A 24,141-nucleotide genomic window follows, 5' to 3' on the forward strand; every position below is an offset into this window, starting at 1 on the left:
CACGATTTCAAGTGAAAACGGACCACAAACCTCTAGTGAAGGTTTTGACGTCCTGCGGCCATGCTAGCGCCACACCCCGGATTGCGAAAATGACGCTGAAAGTCCTGGAGTATCGGTACGACGTAGAGTACATACCGGGCTCGAGAAACAAGATAGCAGATTACCTCAGCAGGGCGTCAGCAATGGAAAGCGCCACCAGCGGCACTGAGGAAGAAGACGAGATGGTAGCCCTGACGGACGACCCAGAAAAGGCCATCAGTAGACAGGAGTGGAAAGACGCGTATGCAGCAGATGGAGATCTGGACGACATCAAGAAGTACATCGTACAAGGGTGGCCGGAGAGGAGACGACAGAGGCCCAAGGTCCGGCAGTTCTACGAGGTTAGAGAGGAGCTTTCGGTGGGGAACGACGGGGTGTTCGTATACAGAGGACACAGAGTGGTACCACCGGAGAACATAATACCGGATCTGCTATCCATAATACACGAAGGACACCTGGGAATTGTGAAGACGAAAGCCAGGACCAAACAAACGTATTGGTGGCCGGGGATGGATATGCAAGTAGAGAGGCACGTAAGAGACTGTGCGCAGTGCCAAGGAGCGGACAAGATACTAAGACCAATGAGGCCGGCTCTAGGGAAGTTCACGAATCCCAGTAACCCATGGGAAGAGGTGGCAGTGGACATCTTAGGACCTATACTGGATGATCAGGGGATACCCAAATACCTATGCGTGTTAGTGGACAAGTACTCAAAGTGGCCAGAGGTACACATCCAAGAGGTCATGGACACAGACGCAATACTGCGCTTCCTCAAGGCAGTATTCCTCAGGGAAGGCATCCCCAGAACCATAATGAGTGACAATGGTCCCCAATTCACCTCGGGCAAATGGTCCAAATTCGCAGAAAGGAACGCCATTCTACTCAGACACACGTCGATATATCATCCGGCCAGTAACGGACAAGTAGAAAGGTTCAACAGGGTGCTCATGGACTCCATACAGGCTGCCATCACGAGGGGCAAAGACTGGGAAAAAGAAGTACAAAGTACAATCTGGGCATATCGCATCACCCCCACCGGTACGGGGTACAGCCCCTTCCAAATCCTACGAGGAAGGCAACCCTTCACCAGAGACAATGTTGCTTGGCAAGAGAAGACAATCACCAGCAAGTGGTCTCCAGCGGTGGTACAACACAACCTGGAGAAGGCACAACGCATTTACGCTGAACACTACAACCACAACAGGAAGGTGAAGGAGACAGTATTGGAAAAAGGGGAGTGGGTCAGAGTGAAGCTGGCAGTTCTAAAGCGAAAGTGAGAAAGCAAGTACTCCCCACCCCAAAGAGTGGAAGAAGTGTAGGACCGAGCAGCGTTGCTCAGTGATGGAAACGTGTGGTCCCACGATCGCATGGCCAAGTGCAACAAAATCTTACAATGGCCCCGGGAGGACACGGAAGGGGCAACACCAATAGAAGGGGCGACAAGGGAAGCAGGAGCTGTGGAGAGAACATGGGTGAAGAACAAAACGGTGAGAGAGACATACCGGAAGGATGGGCCACGGAGGAAAGGACCAGGGAAGACGGTGAGAAAGGAGAGAGAGAGGGCCAGGGCACTCTGGAAGGAAGAAGAGGAAGCCCTGTCGCAGAAGGAGGCCAAGAAGGACAGACCACCCCGGTAAGACACACCCGGGTTGGGCGAGCAGTGGTGAGACCATCCAAGTTCAGAGACTACGAAATGGACTGACCATCCGGTTGGGGTACATTGTGTTGTATGGTATAAAAGGGGGAGATATGTAGTGTCGCGGTCTAGTTGACGCGCACTACGTCAGGGCAGGAATGCGCGTAGCGGCCATATTGGACGCTACTGCGCATGCGCGAGTCAGCGCGGCGCGAGGGAAGCGATCGGAGCGTGTGGCCCGGCGCTCTCTCGGTGGTTATAAGCATAATTGCTAATAAAGGCATATAAACATATCTGGCAAGTCTCCTGCACATCCTTGGGGTTAACCTGCAACCACACAGTGCAAATAGCAACTTTACAATTATGTCTGCAACAACAGCACTTTATTCGGCTTTTGTACAAAACCATAAAAGTTAGGATTACAAGAATCCAAAGTACACCATTGCTTTGTTTCATCTTCCATCAGTTACACTTCTTCATTAAAATACAGATGAATAAAAATGCAAGTAAATACGAGGTAAAAAGATACCAAAGTGGCCTTGCGTCCATGCCTGATCCGCCCTCAGTAATTAGTCACAGCTCAATCTAAGCCTGACTGCTGACTTTAAAAAACTAAGAACACACAATACCGTGCTCCCTGAAAACGTGAATAAAAAAGTAAAAGCAGGACGTGCTTGTCTAAAATTTGCCTTTTTTAAAATTGGAATAATATAGGTCTTCCTCGGTACCTCATCGTACTTACAAAAGATTAAAAAGTGGAGCATATCCTGTGGAGGCTTGCCATCGCAGCCACATGACAACAGGCTCTCACTTCTATTCCTGCTCCGTGTGTGGGCAAGGAGAAGATGTAATAAATCAAAGCAGAGCCTGTTCAGTGAAAAGCGTTCATAAGAGCTAAGAAGCCCTAGAAGATATGGTTCCGTAAATTGAACACTTTTCAAGATGATAAATCTACGTACACTGTGCTTCCTTCGCTCACGCTCTTCCCTGTCTGCCACCTGCTGTCTAAGAAAAGCCTCCTTGGCCCAAACTAGGTCCTTCCTATTAATTGATTCCAGGTTAATAAAAAGATTAGCTCTTTTTAGACTCCTAAAGCCTTCCCATATGTATTTGACCCAGGTAATATAATAAGTGTGGTCAAGGGCCAGACAGTCCTTAATGAGCTCATTATTTAAGGCAGCCCCGTTACCTATCCATATGTTGATCCAAAGGGACAGGGGGTGAAACGACCACAATTCGGACAATTAAGCCATGCCCAGCTCTTCGTGTACTATGAAAGGAGAGGTTCCCTGAAGTACACATAAGAGCCATCTCAGGAAGTTATTTTCAACTCTTTGGAGCTCAGCAAGGGAGATGAAGCCCTAAATTTCAATACGACACACAACCTGTGCAATGCACTTGGCTCTATAAATCTGCAGGAGTGATCCTATTGGTTTTTTCCCCAAACGAGAGGCAAAGTTGAAAATAGCAGTGTTAGCCCATAAAAATTTCTGCTTTTTAATGGTCCCCAGTTTAACTTGCATCCAGCGTAAACCTCAGGTATGAAAAAGCACTGGTCTTTGGGACTAAAGTAGACTCAACCTTAAAATTAAAGGACCTCCTTGAGCTATAGCCCACCTGCATCACATATGAATCAGAGTTATTAACCAACAGGTTCCAGTCTTCCATAAATGTGATGAAGGAGTTAAGTAGAGTTTGCAGCCCCCTCATAGTCGGGCCTTGAGGACGAGAGCGTCCGCATACAATAAAACCAACAAGCTGCACCGTCCCACCTGGAGTAAGTCCACCTTTGTGTCCACTAATACCTTCTCCATGTTATTAATATATACATTAAATAAAGGAGGGGCCAATATGAAACCCTGTCGAACCCCTCTCTGGATTGGAAACTGCAGGGTCACCTTGCAATCATTAGTATAACGTACCTCTGCTTTGGTGTCCCTATGGAGGTCTCGTAAAAAGAGTACAATGTCTTTATCCATTCCCATACACGACAAGTCTCCCATAGATTACTTCTGTTTACACGATCAAAGGCAGAGGACAGGTCCATGAAGGCCAGATAGATGGTGCCGGGCGGGCAACTGTGTACTTGTCAAGGATCATAAACAAATTCACGCATTAGTCCACTGTTGACCTTCCTGGACGAAAACCATATTGGATGTCTGCTAAGATGTTGTTATCATCCGCCCATGTGGTTAACCTGTCCACTAGAATGCGTCCCACCACCTTGACTATTGAATCCAGCAGAGAGATTGGCCTATATCAGAGAGTACTATCCCTGTTACTTTTTTTAAACACTGGAATAATGGTGGATATAGCCCAGGTGCTAGATCGGTCGGCTCTTATAGCTGTATTATTAATTGATGTGAGGACTGGCACCCACAACTGTGGGTTAGATATGTAAAGATCCTGGGGAATGCCATAGGGTCCTGTGCTTTGTATCTAGACAACCGTTTGATACTCTTTCTAACTTCTTCAGCTGTGATAACAAGAGCTGCTTTCCCTTCTCCACTTCCATAAGCTGTACTCACTTCTAATGGACATCTAAACATTTCCTTAAAGTGCCCTACCCATTCATCTTCTGTGATCTGTGCATCTAGGGCCTGTGTAGCTTCTCTTGCCAAAAAAGGACTGTTGACAATGCTCCAAAACTTGGCACTGTTCTTTAAGGTGCTAGCCTCGAAGAGTTTGCTCCATGCCTCCACCCTCAAGTCGGTCTTGCGCCTTACTAATTCGGCTTTATATAGCCTTCTACAGGCTTTTACCAAAACCAGGTCTCTTAGTTTAGTGCCTAATTCTTCCCTCAGTTTCCTAGCCGCACAAGAACAATCTTGATCAACCATCTTGGGGCCTGGTCCGACGTGTATAGGGACGGAGCCTTTATTAGGTCTCCAATAATACAAGAGATGACAGAGAATGCTTCCAGGACAATCCCTGTCACTACCTGCCAGGTTGTACAGGTATCAATCTCCCTATGGCACCTAACTAAAATGGACTCATAAAAGAGACCCAGGAATATCTGCGCCCACCTTAGCCTTCTGCCCGCGTCTGTGTCTTTTAGCATCCCCCTATCTGATGTCTTCCTAGATTTCCCTAGTGGAGGCCAACTGATCTTGATACACAAAGGGTTGTGGTCACAGAAGATACTGTCTTCTATGGAGAAGTCCGACAAAAGTGAATAAAGGGGGGTTTGAAACTAAAATAAAATCTGCAAGCCATTCACTTCCCGCCCTGTAAAGGTGGGAATAATAGGTTTCCTGCCTTGGTCCAGCCAGCACACGGCCAGGGTTAGATCGAACTCATCAATTAGGGAATTAAGAATGTCTCCCTACTTACTATGTTCTGCGTGCATACCCGTCCAGCAAGAGCAGCCCCTCTGTCATTTAAATTCAAAACACTCGGGTCTCCACATTGATGAAGGTTAAAATCACCTGCGATCATGAGGTTACTATGGTGGGCGTATTAAAAGTCAATTTTCTTAGAAGGGAGTCCATCCTCGAGATGTTACAAACATCAGGAAAAGCAGAGGTAGCATTATAAAAATTCTGAAGCATCAAATTATCAGACCCAAGGGAAAATAACAAATCCTGAAGACATGGATTATGGGTTGGCAGCACCACCAGACTACAGCAAACTGCTAAGGAGACATAGATTACCAACCAACCCTTAGATCTTCCCACCCTCGATGGGGTGATAGGCACAAGATAAAATGTATATCCCTGTAAAAAGAAGCTGTTCATGATGGACCATGTCTACTGAAGGCATATCACATTGAATCCTTTTACAAATAGGTTCCAGCCTGGGTCAGAAAACTAGCTTGCTAACCCACCTATGTTTCATGATAGGAATTTACAAGCCTTGCCATCCCACGGACCAACTGAGAGGCCAAGTGACTTCAGGGAACAAGAGATTAATGGCTCTGCTGGATCCATTACAGTGAGTCAGTCACAGGTGTCCAACATTTCCTATGGAACACATCTATTAAAGAAGGGTGTGTCGTGCGTCACCATCTGCTAACCAGGCTGAGAATGAGCAGAATGAGCAAGAAACCTCCATGGATTTACCTCACTAGGTGTCGTCACGCTACTCGAGGGTCTATAAAATACGATGGACAAGACGAGACCACATGGTTTACTCTGATTAGCCACAAACAAGATTCTCTCTGCTATGTGAGATCTGTTAAAATTGATGATAACACAGTCTCCTTCAAAATATTTTGTAGGCCTTCCCACCCAAGATACACTGTGCACCATATTGATACATTTCTCATTATTTAAACCCAGGGCTGTGTTACAGTTCAGCCTGTGCAGAACTTTATTCTTTAGTTGATCGAAGTCTTCTGAAGCACCCAAGGGTAGCACTGGGACATTCCCCAGTATCACTGCATACCGTGTTGATTCCAGTGGAAAGTATAAGGTGGATATCCTCTGCCTCTGGCGCAAAGGGTCTACGGCCCCGGCCTCTGTACCGGCCACCCTCCACTCGATGTCTTGCCCAATAAGGGCTTGGCTGGCCCCAGACAGACTATTGGGCTCAAGGTTTTTGAGACCTCTAATCCACCCTGGGGGACTACTGCAGATCAGCCTAAGTCCGCCAGGAACCGGGAGGGATGAGTTACGCTACCTTGCATGGGATTTAACAGTGATGACTGCACCTGTCCACTTGTTCCCTGTTCACACCCTCTATTACCCTCTGTATGTGGAACGGGCTAATGCCCTACTGGTCTGCCTTGAGAGTCATTGTCCCCCACTAGGCTATGATGGCTAATCCTTGAGAGTTCTAGCTCTATTGTAGCTAAACATTGCCTGATAGGGTCAAAAGTTTGAGCTCCATACTTGTCAACGGAGAACCCAGGAAGCCTTCAATCATGGTGCCATGTCATCCTTGTTCAAGGTTTGGTCCGTGTCCATCCAGCACCACAGAAGGCAAGCATCGCTTTTCATCGCGCGTGGAGCAGTAGGGCTGCCAAAAGACTACGCCTCCTTTTCCTCCAGTGGTTCTGGGACACCGAGTCCCTCCTTAGCAGAAACACCAGCAACCAGTCAACCAGGAAATATGCACTGCGCTACAGGAGGCGAGGAACGCTTTTCAGCGCACGCAGGACGGCTGCCAGAAGACTCGACCTCCTTTTCCTCCAGCTGTTCTGGGACATCAAGTCCCTCCTTAGCACAAACAGTGGCAACCAGGCAACCAGGAAATACGTCCCTGACATAAATGATGTCAAAATGTGCAGATAAAACTCCTGAGTTATAAGGAAACACTAAGGGAGACAGGAAGATGTAAATGTTTTTATTAGCTTGAATTGTATTTTCATTTTTTCCTTGTACTAATACGTACCCATATCCTCCTCTCAGAAGTCCATGGGTGGCAGGCAACTTCTGGGCTGTCTCCGCCGAGTCTGGATACCTAAGAAAGAAAGGAGAGAGCCATAAATACGATATGCCTTCTTGCATCGACTAAAGCAAAACCAAAGGAGATGATGGACGGAGTGTTGAACATTGCAAGCACTCACCCCCAGTCAACTGATCTGGGTTTAATCCATCATCATTCTTTAGCTCACTCCGCTACCCCAGTTCAGACATGGCCATATGCAAATCAGTCTGACCCAGTGCCTCATGGGAACAGTCCAGCCCGAACTGCCAAGCCATGTCTTTCCTGGACCGGAAACAAGCATCCTGGGACCGGTTTCTGGATCATCAGCCAGGCTAGCTTGATTCCAGTGGCAAAGTGAGCAAGGGACCCACATCTGAGCATACCCTGCCAACTTAGGGTGAACAAAGCAAAACCAAAGGTGATAATGGACGTTGTGTTGAACATTGCAAGCACTCACCCCCAGTCAACTGATCTGAGTTTAATCCATCATCATTCTTTAGCTCACTCCGCCTCCCCAGTTCAGACATGGCCATATGCAAATCAGTCTGACCCTGTGCCTCATGGGAACAGTCCAGCCTGAACTGCCAAGCCATGTCTTCCCTGGACCTGAAACAAGCATCCTGGGACCGGTTTCTGTCTAATCAGCCGTCATCAGCCATGCTAGCTTGAATCCAGTGGCAAAGTGAGCAAGGGACCCACGTCCGGTCCTAGGATGCTCGTTTCCGGTCCAGGGAGGACCTGGCTTGACAGTTTGGGCGGGACTGTTCCCATGAGGCACAGGGTCAAGACTGATTTGCATATGGCCAGGTCTAAACTGGGGTGGCATGGTGAGCAGAAGAATGATGGATTTAACCCAGATCTCTTGACTGGGGTGAATGTTTTGATTTGTTCTGCATTCCGTCCATCAATTGTGTGTCTTTTGCTTTCTCGCCCTAAGTGCGCCAGGCATGCCCAGACGTGGGTCCTGGGCTCACTGTGCCACTGGAATCAAGCTCTCCTGGCTGAAGAGGGTGAAACCCCGAAACCGGTCCTAGAATGCTTGTTTCCGGTCCAGGGAGGACCTGGCCTGGCAGTTCAGGCTGGACTGTTCCCATGAGGCACAGGGTCAAGACTGATTTGCATATGGCCAGGTCTAAACTGGGGTGGCATGGTGAGCAAAAGAATGATGGATTTAATCCAGATCTCTTGAATGGGGGTGAATGTTTTGATTTGTTCTGCATTCTGTCCATCAATTGTGTGTCTGTTGCTTTCTTGCATCGACTAAGCAAACCTTATCAGTAAATCATGAAATGTTTACACTGTTTTCTTTTGTTTGTTTATTCATAAGGCAACTTGTGTCCCGCTACTAGCGCACTATACAACTTTGCATACATCTTTAGAACCAGGTAACAGATGACCATTGAATTAAGGAACCACTTTGGATGGTTGAAAAAGTATATGATAAGAAAGCAAAACAAAAATACTTGGACCTACCGCTAACCATGAAACAGAAAAGCGATAAGACTTATGTTTGGTCTGATCCCATTAAGGGTACACTGTTAAGGCATATTTTGGTATAGATTGAGCCTAGTTGTTGCTTCTGTCCAAAGACAAAAGAGGCTTTAATGCACATAGTTTGATCTTGTGAACCACAAACCTATCAAAGGTGAACTTGGCTCTGACGAGCTGTGTAAAATTAAAAATAAGAACATTTCAAGATTAATTTTAGCCCGTTTAAATGATTCTGACCCACAATTATTTGGTTGCTTTCTAGAATACATGCTGATTGTTTTTAAAATGTTTTAGATTATCACTTTAATTATGGAGAATGTAATGTAACTTTTAAGATTTGATTAACTGCATCAGTTAAAGTTATTAGTATTGGTTTTGTTATTTGAACTGATGTTCCTGGTACAATAAAATGTATTCTTTCATTCATTCATGTATTCATTGCAGAGTTGTGGCTGGTGTGGTTTGCCTTGCAGGACTATGCAGTTGTCAGTAGTAGTTTTGGAAAAGAAGAGACCCAATTAAATCTCTTTGCTAAAGTGGTTACAAAAAATGTGCATTAGGCTAGAGTGGTTCCCCCCCCCCCCCCCCCCCCTCCAACAAACACTCCCAGGCAATCGAGCAGCACAAGTTGGTTGGGGGTAATGAACACTACACAAGGTTTTTCTAATATCAATGCTCATGCTTATCCTTTTGCTGTAAGTAATTCTTCCAAGAGGTTCCACTATGTAATTCTGGTCATTTCATGAGTAGAAGCTTGCAGGGAAGCCCTTAATGGGTTGTTGGACTATGCATATGGTGTGTTGGATGGTTATTATAATTTCCAAATGCCTTGCAATAAAAAGGAGGCTGGAGAGTGTTCCACTCTTTAACACGGTGCTAGAATGTGTATTTTCTTTTCAAACATGGCGGGATTATTGATTGCTTCATTTTTCAGTTCAAAGTGAGGCAAAGGTGAGGCTGGAATAGAGGGGACAACTTTGGAACTTCTGATATGGGTTATATTTCTTTAAGGATTCTTATGACTCCTCACTTGACCTGAGTGAAATGCAGCAATAGTGCTTGACACAACAGCTTAGAAGCGTTGGTATAGTCAAATGGGGTATATGATAGAGTGGCATTAACCTTTATGGAGTCAATTGGGCTTTAAAAGGGCTTCAGACGCTAGTTGCACAGATTAGTTGAGGAAGCAGGAGTGTGCTGTACTGTTTCGGAATACACAAATTCCTTGTTTGTATTGAACAGTTCCTTAGTGGTCTTTGCTGTACATGCTATTCGGGTTTGAAACGGCCTTTTATACGTTTATTTTTTTTTAGTCCTTTGCATCCAGTTGATTAAGAGCAGTTGTGACCTTTCTCTGAAGTTGGCTTAGTATGTCAGCAGGAGTGGTAATTGAGGGACCAGAAAAGGCACTGGTTCGTAAGCTAAAGGGTATTGGTGGATGAGTATTTACCAGTTCCTTCTTGGAAGTGCAGGTACCAACACGATCAATTGCCTGGGTTAGGGCTTTATATCTACCCCCATTCAGAGTTTAATCGTGATGAGATTAAACATGGAGAGGGTCTTGTATTTGGTTTCCTTGCTTGAGTTTGTGACTGGTATAGGAAGGCTACTTTTAATTTGCCTTCTTCTCTGTGTCGATTAAGTATATGGTAATCGGCCTGCAGACCGTGTGATGTGGAGTCTCTGAATCAAGTCTTAGTGAGGACACAGTGAAGAAGATTTATTTTCTAGTTTGTTAGAGATATGATCGTGATTTAAGTCTCAAATTGTCCATTAGGAAGTGTGGCTATCAGTGAGTTTTCCAACAGACAGATGCAAGTGCTTTTGTTGGAAGGTGCTGAGGAGTCTTAGGGTAATCCAGGTCAGGAAACAGCATCTATTACTGCTCATGAGCTGTAGTCCCCAAAGATTGTGATGAGGTAGGTATGGTCCTGTTTGCTGTCAACCGCACCTTCTCTTCTAGAGCTTAAGTAATTTGATGTGACTTTGATGAAGAATATGGCCAGGTAAGGGCAGATGTGTTCTCGGTGGACTCCTGATCATGATACTGAGTCATCCTTGTTTCATTTTTAGGTCTCGCCTGACCCAGCGCATGCGCTGGTCTGGCGAGACTTATTGAGAGGGCTCCAAAAAGTGCTACCACGCACGGCCGCTTTGATGTTTGATCGTGATCGCGATCACGATCACTTTCACTTTCGCGGCTGCAGGGCTGCTTTGCATAGCCAATAGGTCTCGCTTTTGGGACCTTATAAATATTTAGTTATGCAACTGTTGCATGGCTAAACACTTATAAGGTCCAAAAGCCAACCTATTGGCTATGCCAATGCTTGTTTTGTTTGGTGGTGATTTCTATCGGGAAGGTAAGTCTGCAGCTGAAAGCACTCAGGTTGTTGTCCCTATATTATTATCTACCCACCCTTGTAAATGTTCTTGGAGATGGTGACTTGTGAAGCATTAATGGATTTGAAGATGGCATGTGGCATCCTGTACACACATATCTCGCGTATAATGTCCCATGAAGCACCAAATTACGTAGTTTGTATTGGAATACACAGTGCAACATTTACTTTAACTATATATTGCATGTGTGTAGCAATTAGTTCAGGTGTGTTTAACTGCAGGCTCCTCTCTGGGCTCTGCAGCAAACCCTCAACCCCCTGAGCAGGCTCATGGTCTGTGAATAGTTAGTCTCCCTGCAGATCCAACTCCCCGGTATGCTCACATGTGCAGCTTGCCCAGCCATAAGGTGCTGATTGAAGGTACACTCGTCAGTAGGTGGGAAGTGTTTCTGATATGCAGGTTTGTAACTGGAAGTAATCAACTCAACAGATCCACTAAACATAAAACGTTTATTTTTAGTCTGTGAAATGTATCCAACGTGGAAGGGGCTTTTGAGCGCACATGAATAGTCTTCCTGTTGGTGCACGGCATGCTTATTAGCTCAGTGCACCGAAGACCAATATATGCTCTGCACATGATGCGCATAATGAAAAGGTGCCTTTTTATAGACATGAAAAGCCTTCACTCTAAAGTAAGAATTTAGATAAGTTGCCTAAAAAGACACTGACGTTTAGGCACACATATATATGCCCAGAGATATATGTGCAAACACATGCCAAGAAACAAACACACCAACATGTGGAGATCCATAAATGCGTACATATGCAAAACCGGATAAAACCACAAACACAGGCAAGAAAACACTGTGATGCAAACAGCCAACATACAGATATTTAGCCTACACACAAAATCATGTAGCCAAAGATGCACAAATAAACACACATGCACAAATACACACACATATACTAACTACGACAAACAGGCAGACTCACAGTAACTCAACCAAAATGTTTGTAAAACTATTGCTTTTTGGTGGATACAGAACTTGAGCTGAAAACTGCGACATTAAACTCAATCAATCAATCAATCAATCAATCAATCAATCAATCAATCAATCAGGGGATTTTAAGCACACTACTCACCTGTGAGGGTCTCAAGGTGCTGGGGGGGGGGGGGGGGGGGGGGGGACACCAGTTCCGTTCAATCGAAGAGCCAGGTCTTGAGGGTCTTGCTGAAGGTGTCCAGAGAGGGGGCGCATCTAATGTCGATAGGGAGCTCGTTCTAGGTCTTGGCCGCTATGTAGGAGAAGGTTCTTTCCCTTGTTCTGGGTCTGCGGATGCACGTGGTTTTGGCGAGGGCAAGGTTGGTGGAGCGGAGGTTTCTTTTGGGTATGTGGAAGGCGATTCTCTTGTTGAGGTATTGGGGTCCTGTGTTGTGGAGGCATTTGTAGACGTTGGTCAGTATCTTGAAAGTGACTTTTTTCTCGACGGGGAGCCATTACAGGTTCCGTAGGTGTTGGCTGATGTGCTCGTGTCGGGGGATGCTGAGGATGAGTCTGGCTGCCGTGTTCTGTATCGTCTGGAGTAGAAACTTGTTGATGCCAGCTTAGAGGGCATTTCCGTAGTCCACTCTGCTGGTTAAGAGTGCGAGGGTGAATGTCTTTCTTGACTCAGAGGGGATCCATCTGAAGGTCTTTCGGAGGATGCGGTGGGTGTTGAAGCAGCTGGATGCGACGGCGTTAATTTGCTTGTTCATGGAGAGGGAGGAGTCGAGTACGATGCCAAGGTTTCTAGAGTGGGCCGTGGGAGTCGGAGGGCTGCCGAGTGGGGTGGGTCACCAGGTGTTGTTCCATGCTGACGGGGTGGTTTTGAGTACGAGGACTTCTGTCTTCTTCGAGTTGAGCTTCAGGCAGCTGTTGCTCATCCAGGCCGCGATGTCCTCCATTACTTCATGGAAGTTGAGTCTGGTGGTGGTGGGGTCATTGGTGAGGGAGAGTATGAGCTGGGTGTCGTCGGCGTAGGATATTATGCTAAGGCCATGCTGTCTGACAAAAAACTCAATTTTTAAACAATTTCTTGGAGCGAGAAACACCCCTTCCTATTTGGACACCCATGTTTGCTCCCACAGGCAAATTTAAGATTAGGTTTTCCAGAGCACCACTTTGAAAATTCACTAGCTGCCACTGATCTTGTGATCTTTGTTGTAAAGTTGATTAATTATTCATGTATAATGATCTTCTAAGATGAAGTAGAGTCTCCCACAAAGAATGGATGGTGGGGGGGAGTGGCCAAGTGCCGGAACGAGATGGCCGCCTGAAGCCTCGGCTCCGCAGGTGACGTCCCCCTAACAGAATATCCTGATACTCATCCTCCCTCATGAGGTCCTAGATCGGTGGCGGAGAGCAAGCGTGACCGATCGCTGAGCTTCGCGCCCCTGAACACCACTCGAGGCCCGAGATAAGGATCCCGTGTGCCTGGGCCTGGCTGAGCGTTGCGGGCCGGGTGCTAGAGTTCTGCAGCGGCAGGCCGGAAGTGAAGCGGAATCGGCCGCCCGGACCGGAAGTCGCCGGTCGGCCGTAGGCCGGTGGGGCTGATTATATCATCGCTGCCTGTGGCGGTGGGGCTGAAGAATTTCAGAGTGACACGGCGAGCCCCCCGCCTTTCTGTAACCTTACAGAGACACCGGCGACGGCCGGGCAGGGTCTGAGATTGACGGCCCAACTACCGACTGGCGGTGAGCTGCCCCGCCCCTCTTGCCTTTATCCGGGGCTCTTTTGATATCTTCCGGTGGGGGGTGTACTGGAGTAGGTCCCGGTTTGCCTCTCGGTGCCTGCCGCCCCCCCCCCCCCAGCAGACTGTTGAAGGTACCAACTACCGGGCGTTAGAGCACAGCAACAGGGACGTGGCCCTGTGTGAGAGCAGTGACTCGCAGGTGCAGTGCACCTTGTAACAGTGGGGGCAGTGGTGCAAAAAATATATAAAAAAATATTAATAATTAAAACAGGCAGCAGTACAGTGGTATTGCACCAGAGTGGCCATCGTCGCTTCCTCACCTGGGACAGCCGGATGCACAGTGTGCCCCAGTGCATTGCCCATAGAAATCCTGAGTGAAGCCACGTGAGACGGGGTTAATCTTGGCCCGGATTGGCATAGAAGGCAGGCACACCTGTAAGAATTGGAAGTGATTGGCTGGTGCCCCCACTCCCTTGCACCTGCAGCGCCCAGCCTGGTCGTCTGTAGGAGAGAGGCTGGTTCACGCACGGAGGGCTCTCCATCTCAGCTGTCAGCCGGGGCGCCCACAGTAAGTGACATTGTCCTTATATCCCTGGAGAACCAAGGGGTGCTAACCGAAAATGGCTAGTAAATCGGACTTGGACAAGGGTCCTGCCAGGGGTCCCAAGAGTACGAGACAGATCCAATCAAACAAATTGGACCGCTACACCCTGCCAAAGGGCTCACCGGCGGATGGACACCAACCCCCTAGGGTAGTGGAAGATTCTGTGAGCCCTCTCCGACCCGACTCTGCAGGATGTTATGGCGACCATAGGGGGGGTCAAGTCATCTCAGGACACTATCTCCATCGAAGTAAACCTTTTCGGGCTGACCTCACTAACATCAATGAGAAAGTCAAATCCCTGGATATAAATACGGCCAGTTTGACGGACGATGTCTCGCAGCTCCAGCAAGAGGTACGGGATCTTAAATCTTTCTGCACAACAGCCGAACGCAAACTGGATGACTATGAAGGACGATCCAGACGCAATAACATTCGCATGCTGGGGGTGCCCGAGAAATCGGAAGGGCCGGCCCCTGACCTGCTCGTTGAGGACCTCATCCTAAACCACCTCAAACCTAAGGGTCTCAGGAAATTTTTCACCATTGAACGGGCGCACAGAGTCCCAGGGGGGCGGTCTAAGCCCGGTGCACCTCCGCGCCCATTGATAGCCTGTGTCCTAAATTTCAGAGACAGGGACGCTATCCTGCAAAGTGCACGGTCTGCACCGCCCGTGCGGTATGAGAACGCCACCCTCTCCTTTTGTCCGGATTTCACACAAATGGTTCAGAGACAACGCAAATCGTTCTTGGACGTTAAGAAGAAACTCCGAGACAAGGGACTGAAGTACGCTATGATGTTCCCGGCTCGCCTCCGCGTGGAGGTCGGGGACAGGGCCTGGTTTTTCGATAATCCGGAGGTGGCCTCAGACTGGTTGGACAGTCAATCAATCGGTGGCCCCGGGGGGAGGAGTGGGGGCGAGGATCAAGATCAGCAGGACCAAGAGTGAACTTTGAGAGACGCCCTGGCCATCCACATGGACACACTAAGGTACCAGGATCCGTGAGTGCCCATAGTTGGCCATGAGCTTGCCTAGAACAGTGGTGAATCAGGGACGCTAACTATGACCTACTGGGGACACTTGACTTGCATTTTATGGGGTTGGGGGGGCGGAGGACGGAGTTTTGGCCTTTCTCCTCCTTTCTCCCTTTAGTTATTTCTTAGTGTTCGTGTATCGGGTGACAGGCACTCTGCCAGTTCGTGATGGGCAGTTCTAAGTCCAGAGGGCAGGGAAGCAGGGTGGGGGGTTGTTGGCAAGGGAATTGGCGGGGGGAGGGGTTTTTTGTTGTTAGGTTTTACCATCGACACATGATTATAGACATTCAAAGGGTACAAAACGCTTACTATGGTTTTAACACACACACATTGGGGGAAAAGCATTAAAATAATAAGCTGGAATGTCAACGGGCTGGGGGACAAGATTAAACGGAGTGTAGTCCTGCAGAATATCAGGAAGCAGGGCCCGGATGTTATGCTCCTTCAGGAGACCCACCTCATGGGGCACACTTGTAAGGCAATGAATCTATATGGATACAAACTAGCTGCACATGCGGGATTCACGACTGGCTCCAGAGGGGTCGGCATCATGGTTAGGAACACATTCCCACTTAGCATTTACTCCTTTTGGACTGACGACAGGGGGCGCTACATCGGCATATCTGGTTCCTGGGAGGGACAGAGGCTCACCCTGTTTTCCATCTATAATCCACCGGGCCTTCAATCGACCACATTCCAAGACCTCCGTACGACGATTCTCTCCTTACCGGAGGGTCTGTTAGTGCTGGGGGGGACTTCAACTCAGTGTGCTCCGGGACGCTCGACCGGCATCCCCCTCGCGAATTAGGATCCTCTTCCCGTGGGCTATCAGACTTTCTTGAGGCCATGGGCCTAACAGACACCTGGCACACTTTTAACCCCGAAACAAAGCAATACACATTCCACTCAGGGGCCCACCACAGTTGCTCCCGCCTTGACCATATTCTGATACCTAGTTCTCAAATGTCACACATCCGGGAGGTCCGTCACTTAGCTAGAGGCATCTCCGACCATTCACCGGTATGGGCTCATCTACTCCTAGATCACGTGCGGGTGGGATGAGTCGCCCCAATCAACCCCTGGCACCTCCGCAACCCCAAAATACGTAAAGACCTTCTGGTCGCCACAGACAACTACTTTACGGATAATATAGGCACTGTGTCCTCTAGCCAAACACTCTGGGAGGCCTTTAAGACTGTGATCAGGGGGAAGCTCTGTCTTTAATATCAGGCCACAAAAAAGAGCAGCGAAGAGCAGTGGCTGATATAGAAACCGATATCCTTCGGCTGGAGGAAGAGCTGGTTAACAGCAACTCCCCTGAGTTGCTCCATTTACTGCAGCTTAAACAGTCTGAATATAAGGCCCTTGTTACTGATGCAGCCCGTGCCCTGGGACAGGAAAAGCTTGGGCGACTTTATGACTTGGGGGACACGGCGGGAAAATTGATAGCTTGGTTGGATAGGCGGGAGTGGGTGATTAGACTGGTCCCGGTCCTCCTATATAGAGGCAGACTCTGCCGACCTGCTAAAAGATATCACATTGACCGCTCTTACCTTTGCGGATAGGCAACTTCTGGACAGCACTCTAACCATGGATGAAATAGCCCAAGCCATTAGATCGCTACAATCTGGAAAAGCCTCTGGCCCTAATGGTATACCCATAGAATTATATAAACTCTATCCGGAGAAGCTATCAGTACACCTTAAAGTCATGTTTGAGGAGAGTAGGGAGCTGGGGGAACTTCCACTGGACCAATGCATGGCTAACATAGTCGTAATCCATAAGGAGGGCAAGTCGAAAACCGACTGTACTTCGTACCGTCCTATTTCTCTTCTTAACACTGAACCGAAAATCCTTGCGAAGGTCCTTGCAAATCGCCTGGCCAAGGTCATATCAACTCTTATACATCCTGACCAGTCAGGCTTTATACCGCGCTGGAGCACGGCACTAAACCTCCGCCGAGTCCACGGGGTACTTGGGAGAGCAAACATGATACATGAACTGGAAAGTTTGGTTTCTTTAGACGCTACGATGGTGCTCGACATGGTTGAATGGCCATATCTCTTCGCTGTACTCCAAAAGCTGGGATTTGGCCCCGATTTCATTGGCTGGGTCCGCCTTCTGTATGCGGCGCCATTAGCAAAGGTAGTTGTTAACAACACACAATCAGACACCTTCGCCCTGAGTCAAGGCACCCGCCAGAGCTGCCCGCTCTCCCCCCTCCTATTTGCCTTGGTACTAGAGCCACTAGCAGCCTGGATCCGACAGGATCTGATGATCCGAGAATTCCGCTGGTCGGCGGACTGGGAAGACAGGATATCTCTGTACGCTGACGATATCCTACTATATCTTACCAACCCTCGAAGATCTTTAATTGTCCTAAAGGACATATTGGCAATCTTTGGGAGGTACTATGGATTCAAAATCAACTGGACCAAGCCTCACCTCTATCCACTTCATGGGAGAGTGCCCGCTCTGCCCTCCAACTGCCCAATTCAAATCAGTAAATCAGGGTTCAAGTATTTAGGGATCTTCGTATCCTTGAATCCTGCACTCCGCTATAAACACAATCTCCTTCCCCCCACTCCAACGTCTGCAGAGGGATATCGCAAGTTGGAAAACTCTCCCATTGTCCCTGTTGGGGAGGGCCGCCCTTTTTAAAATGATGTCGCTCCCCCACTTCCTCTACGCCCTGCAGAACTCGCTGGAGGCCATTCCCGCCACCTATTTCAAAGAAATTGAAATACTTCAGAGAGAGCTTCTGTGGGATGGGCCGCCGCGAATAGCCTTCAGTAAACTGACTCTGAAGTGGTACGACGGAGGAATTGCCCTTCCTGACATTAAGAAGTACTACTGGGCCGCCCACCTGGCCGCCATCAACCATGGCACCTATGGAACACCTGACGGCCCTGGCTATCGAATGGACAGGTGGCTACTCCCAGGAGGCAATTATGACAGAGCTCTATATTCTGAGCCTGCTCGATCACCTTTAACCGGCCCCAAAGGGCACTCAGTGTCCGTCTGGCGTGCTGCCACCAGATCTCTAGGCTGGGAGGGTAAACTGACGCAGGCCACCCCCTTCTGGGAGTCAGCGAAACTGAGAAACCTATGGCAAATGAAGAGATTCAATAAATGGGACATGATAGGCATCTCTCGTATCCAGGACATGTGGGATAAGGGAGACATTAAAACGTTCACATCCCTACAAGAACAATACGAGCTAGCCAACACAGAACGCTTTTGCTACATTCAAATACGACACGCCTTGCGATCAGCTATCCCCGTGGGCTCTTCCCCCCCTGAGTCCACCCCATTGGAATCTAGGGTGTTAGACGGACACCTCCTGGAGAAAACGATCTCTTTGATTTATAATAAACTAATACATAATATGGAATACCCCCTTACACAGCTCCGGCAAAAATGGACAGCGGACGGTTTCAAACTAGATGATGAGGACTGGCAAGAGGCAGTATCCTCCCCTAGAATGGTGGGTATCTCTGCTAGACTGCGCCTGGTCCAACTTAAAATCCGACACAGAATATACATGACCGGACCTAGACTGTTGTTGATGGGCAGGGCATCTACGGGGGATTGTCGTAGGCGGTGTAGTCAGCTGGGCACGTTCCTACACATAGTTTGGGAATGTCCAGCTGTTCAGTCCTACTGGAGGGAGATCCACCGAGTAATGGGGACGGTGTTGGGAATCCCCCTGCTCCTGGAGGCGCGTAGGTGCTTGCTTAATGTATGGGCTTAATAAAAAGATTTAGTTTTTTTAAAAAGAATGGATGGTGATAGGCTCCCAATCAATTATGGTCTGTCAGCAGTGGCCATGATTATGTCACTGACTATTTCCTCCATAGGGACCAAATGGGAATTAGTAGGACATGGGTGTGTTCATATTATACTACTGTAGCTACTCAAGCAATAGCTGGAGTCTGCCAGCTAGCTTGGTGTAGCAACAGTTAGCTTGGCCTTACCCCATGCTCACACACCTGCACTGCTCCCCTTTACCATCCAGCATAAATCCCAAACAAATTTAAAATTAAACAAAGTATTGAAACTCTTCAAATCAGACTATCCTACTACCAAGCTTGGGATTCCATCTGGTCAAAGAGCAGTCCACAGTCTCAAAACCACCAGTTTTTTTTAAAATTTAGAGACATAATAACCATCACAATGATAAAATCATGAACCAACTCAAAAACAGACATTTTCTCACTAAGTACCCACAATCTGAAACAATTTAACCATTAACCGAAGATTGACCCATCCTATTACAGTTCTGTATGTCTACCCTATCTCTGCCAAGACTTCTGTCTCAATAGGGTTGTATAGGATTTCACAGAAAAACAATTTCATAGAATTCTATTACTGAGAAACAATTTCACCTAAACTGTTAAATGGAAATTTGCAGGATGAATGCATTTACTTTTTCATAGGACTAACTCAGAGAATATCTTATTAAGGTGCAAATGCAATGGTTGAAGGCATTTTAGATACATTTTCGTCTTAGGTATTTATTTCAGTGCTTTCATTCAGGGGACATTATTTCAGATTTATATATTTTACAGTTATCTTGGATGCTTTTCACTTGCTGACCTCTCCTCACCCCAAAACCCCATCCATCGTTTCCCCCTAAAAACTCCTCACCATGCCATAACTATACCAATCCCTGACCATAAACTCCAACCATCCCTGAAACCAAATAGCCCTTTCTACCCCTAAACCTCACCTTTTCCTGAATCCTAAAAACTCCTCCCCAATACCTATTCTACACCTATTCCTGACCCCTAAATTCCACCTATCCCCGAACCCTTAAATTCTATCCGGTCTTGAACCCTATAAACACGTTTCTACACCTAAACCCCACATATCCCTGAGCTCTCAAAACCCATTAGCACCCCTAAACTTCATCCATCTGTGAACCTTAAAAAAACCCTCACCACTCTGAAACACCACCAATTCCTGACCCCTAACAAATCCCTACAGCACCTATACTCACTATCCCTCATCCCTTATGTTCCCCTGTCACCCTAACCTCGACCCATTCTTGAACCCTGAATCGATGTCTGCCCACAAACTCCACCCATCCCTGATCATTGAATGACCTCACACCACTAAACGTCACCCATTCATGAAATCTAAAAACCCTTTCCCACCACTAAACTCTGCCCATCACTGAACCTTAAAAGCCCTTACCAGCCCTAAATTCTGCCCATCCGTGAGCCCTAAAAACCCGTCAATACCCCTACATTCCACCCATCCCTGATCCCTAAAAAGCCCTCACCACCCCTAAACTCCAACCATCCCTGAACCCTATAAAATACTTTCTATGGTTGAACTCCACCCGTCTCAGCCCCCAAGTATTCCCTCATCAACCCCTCTAAACATCACTCATCCTTAGACCCAAATATCCTTTATTACTCCTTTCATCCACCCAAGTTAAATGTAATTTTGGATTTTCCCTCAAAATTATCTTCCCCTTAATTTTCGATGTATTTGTATTTTCTTAAAATTGTCTTTTCTTAAAACTGATTTGCAACTATTTGGTTTCCTCCAATGTGGTTCCTCAGTTTTCGTTTTTCCATTCATTCACATAAATCACCTCAATAGAACCCACTGAGCTCCACCAGCCTTAGCCACAATTATATCTTCAATTGACTAGTGGTTATCAAGCACCTATAAACTGAACTGTGATAAAACATATGATCCAATATTTGTAATATTAACTTTTAATTGTATCTAATACTTGAATCATTGTGCTGGCGATTGGCTGTGAGTCACCAAAATGTTTTCCTAGACTTGCAGTATAACTATGAGAAACTGTGCATTCAATAGCACCAAAGTGTAGGTAGCGCTGTGGTGCACCTAAGGCATTCAACAAGTTCTCTATTAAGTATTAACAATTACTGAATACTGTGGTCTTTCCTCCTCTGTATTGATGGGCCCTGGAAGAGGTGTAACATGCTTGGTGGTGTATGATCGAACTGTTTTGCCTTTGAGTTGCTCTACCTTTAATGTTAAAAACCTATGCAGAGACCTTAAAGTCTACTGGAGGTCATTCTGCATCTGTGCTCCGTAGCACAGATTTGGCTTGACAGAGTTCTGAACTCTCAGATCGGGCCTGCCTGATATAAACTGGAGCGCCTAACATGCTTGTCTATAGATGCAGGCGTTGCGGAGGGCAGAGTTAGAACTAACCCCCTACAGTGTTTTCTCAGGGACAAGCTTATTCACTGATCCAAACACACTTGCAACACTTTTTTGTGGAATCACACAGGAGATAATCTCAGACAAATGCAACGAAAGGCATTTTATTTCAGAGAATAAATTGTTTTGTTTGCACTCTTGAAACCTGACAATAGCTTTAGAGCATTTGGAGAAGCAGGTCTATAGGATTGATGCAAAGGTCTGGTCTTCTTCAGACATTAATGTTCTCCACATTCTTTAACTAACTGTAAATTTACAACTATCATTATGCAAAATGTTAAAGTATTTAAACATCACAGAGAGATACAGAACCAGTAAATCACGGGGATTTGTGAATTATAATTGCTGTATACAACAACTGTCACAGCAACAACTGTAAATCAAATACAATGACTTGTGAGCAGATGAGGAGATCTTTATTATTGTTTCATCCGAATCCTTTTAGTGTGATGACCTTCTTAAGGGCTCAATGGCGCGTTGTTGAAACAAGATAGTGATTTGTGTGTTGTGTTTGAAACTGGTCATGCACAACTGAATCATTCAGAAAAGTATACATAACACTGATGGATAATGTTTGGAATACCCATTGAATATACCATAAAAGGTTTAAAACTAACTGGAATCTCAGGCAAGGTTTGACCTGGAATATTGTGCATGACATTCCTAAAAGGAGGCAGAGATATATTTTTGAAATGGGTACCTTTGCAAAGTGCATTTATTCTGAGTTTCGTGTTTGTGAGTGCTATGTGTTTACTAATGTTCTTTTTCAATTACAGCACAACGAGCACCAACAGAAAACATATCAGTGTCATATTCAGAATTCCATTGACCATCATATGTATGAAGGGTCTGTTGGCTGCACAAAGACGGATCCTGGCAAGGTGAGCTACGCTAATGCATGTATTGGAGGATCTAGTATGTGAAACATAACTTTTTGAAAATAAACTATCTAATGTCAATGTAATATGTTTTATGCATATTTCACATAAACATGTCAATTATTACTGAAGATTCCTGAGCAAAAGAGAATGAAAACATTTTCTGTTTTACTTCACTCCGGTCATTCACCAAAAGGTACACGTGGGGATATTGGGATCTGATACTGATACGCGTTTTTTATTATTTACAGTTTTTAAAATGATGCGAGATGTATTTGAAATGGACCAGAAACAATGTAGTCCCATACGTTCAGATAATCATTGACATTTCAAATGTCAGAGATAGTCCCCAAATCGAGTTATAACTCGTCTCGCGTGGGTTAGCAAACAGTTTTGGGAATGGGGAAATCATGCTGGGCTAGACATCCTGAGGCTCTCTGTAATAAGCCTTTGTATATCCGTCGCCACAGTGGGACTCAGTTGGTGTCAGAGTGTGTGTGGCTCCCACACAAAACTAAGGATTTCTGCTGCCGTTTTGTAGTCTAAGGCATTCTGCATACAATCCTAAGAACAATGAGATCGCTTTGGTCAGGTGTCCTCAACGCCCCATTCCAAGCAGTGGTTCTTAATTGGTCCCCATTTTATGGATCTTCAAAGTGGGCATGTGTGAGGCTTCCACCACTTGTGGCCACTGCATATGGTACTTAGGGTACCCACTACATACACATAGTTACCTTGCAGGCGACATACATAGCAGTATATTGATTTAGAAAAATATCAGAGTTTATCTTCTTCACCGCAATAGGTTGGTATTCACAGTGTCACATCCACAGAAAATATAGAACCTTTAATAGGGTCAAGAGCTTAGTCACATATGCCCAATAGAATGAATCCAATATGGCCATCAGCCTGCAGCTGCCACAAAACTGATGCCATAAGATGACAGTGTTGAAGCTGTACCTACTGAGACTTTGACATGGTATGTGTCGGATGGCTGCAATCACCAGATAGATACACCTTGCACCAGGTACATGTCTCTTAATCTAATGGAGATGCATGTATGAGCAGCCTCCAGACAGAGCAGCTGCGCTAACATGACGCAAATAATACACACGCATCAGGGGTAACACTGTATTCCTCAGAACTTGGGTGCAATGTGCTGTACAAACACCAATAGTTATTCACACAGCATTTAGCATGTTTACTTTCATTATGATTAATCATTACACAAATACAGCTATTAAGTCAACTCTTGGAATCTTCTTAAGACAAACATCAAAAACTGTACAGCAAGGTACTCCATAAATAACACAAAGAGAGTGATGTAGCACAGTGCACATGAATTGTGATAAAGGTGATAGGGAATAATGAAGTGACAACTCAACATTCTAGAAAAGCTTGACTGCTTTCAAAACATTTTCGAAGTGACAATCTTAACCTACATAATTTGCCCTCGAGGTATTTACAAAATTCTTAATTTATAGTTATCATGCATTTGTATATTGTCTATACTTCAACCTAAAATCTAAATATTTACAAGGCCATGTCTTTATCAGGCCAGGAGTTGAGGATGTGCCCTGCGGCAAGTGGAAATGTACGCCACAGAATGTCGTGAGAAGCTTAATCAAAGCACTTCACGAAAAAAATAATGGGCCGGGGTTAAGAATCCCCAAAACGTTCATTGTCCAATCTCAGTCGACATTTCAGGAAGCAGCTGAAGTTTGCTGAAATTTCGGATGGGATTGAGCAACGGATTACATGAAGATCCTTAACCCCTGACCACTGTAGTTCTCCTTGAGATGAATTGAT

General features: G+C 46.3%; 1 protein-coding gene across 1 annotated transcript in view; it reads left to right on the plus strand.

Moving 5' to 3' along the window:
- Window positions 1-24,141, plus strand: part of CNGB3 (cyclic nucleotide gated channel subunit beta 3) — a 966,824-nt gene that overhangs the window by 329,721 nt on the left and 612,962 nt on the right. Inside the window, exon 4 of the mRNA XM_085604101.1 lies at window positions 22,231-22,335. Coding sequence (XP_085460227.1) covers window positions 22,231-22,335 — 105 coding nt within the window. The remainder of the gene's footprint in view (window positions 1-22,230; window positions 22,336-24,141) is intronic.

This window comes from Triturus cristatus, chromosome 5_1 (genome assembly GCF_964204655.1).
Source record: "Triturus cristatus chromosome 5_1, aTriCri1.1, whole genome shotgun sequence".
Lineage (NCBI taxonomy): Eukaryota > Metazoa > Chordata > Amphibia > Caudata > Salamandridae > Triturus > Triturus cristatus.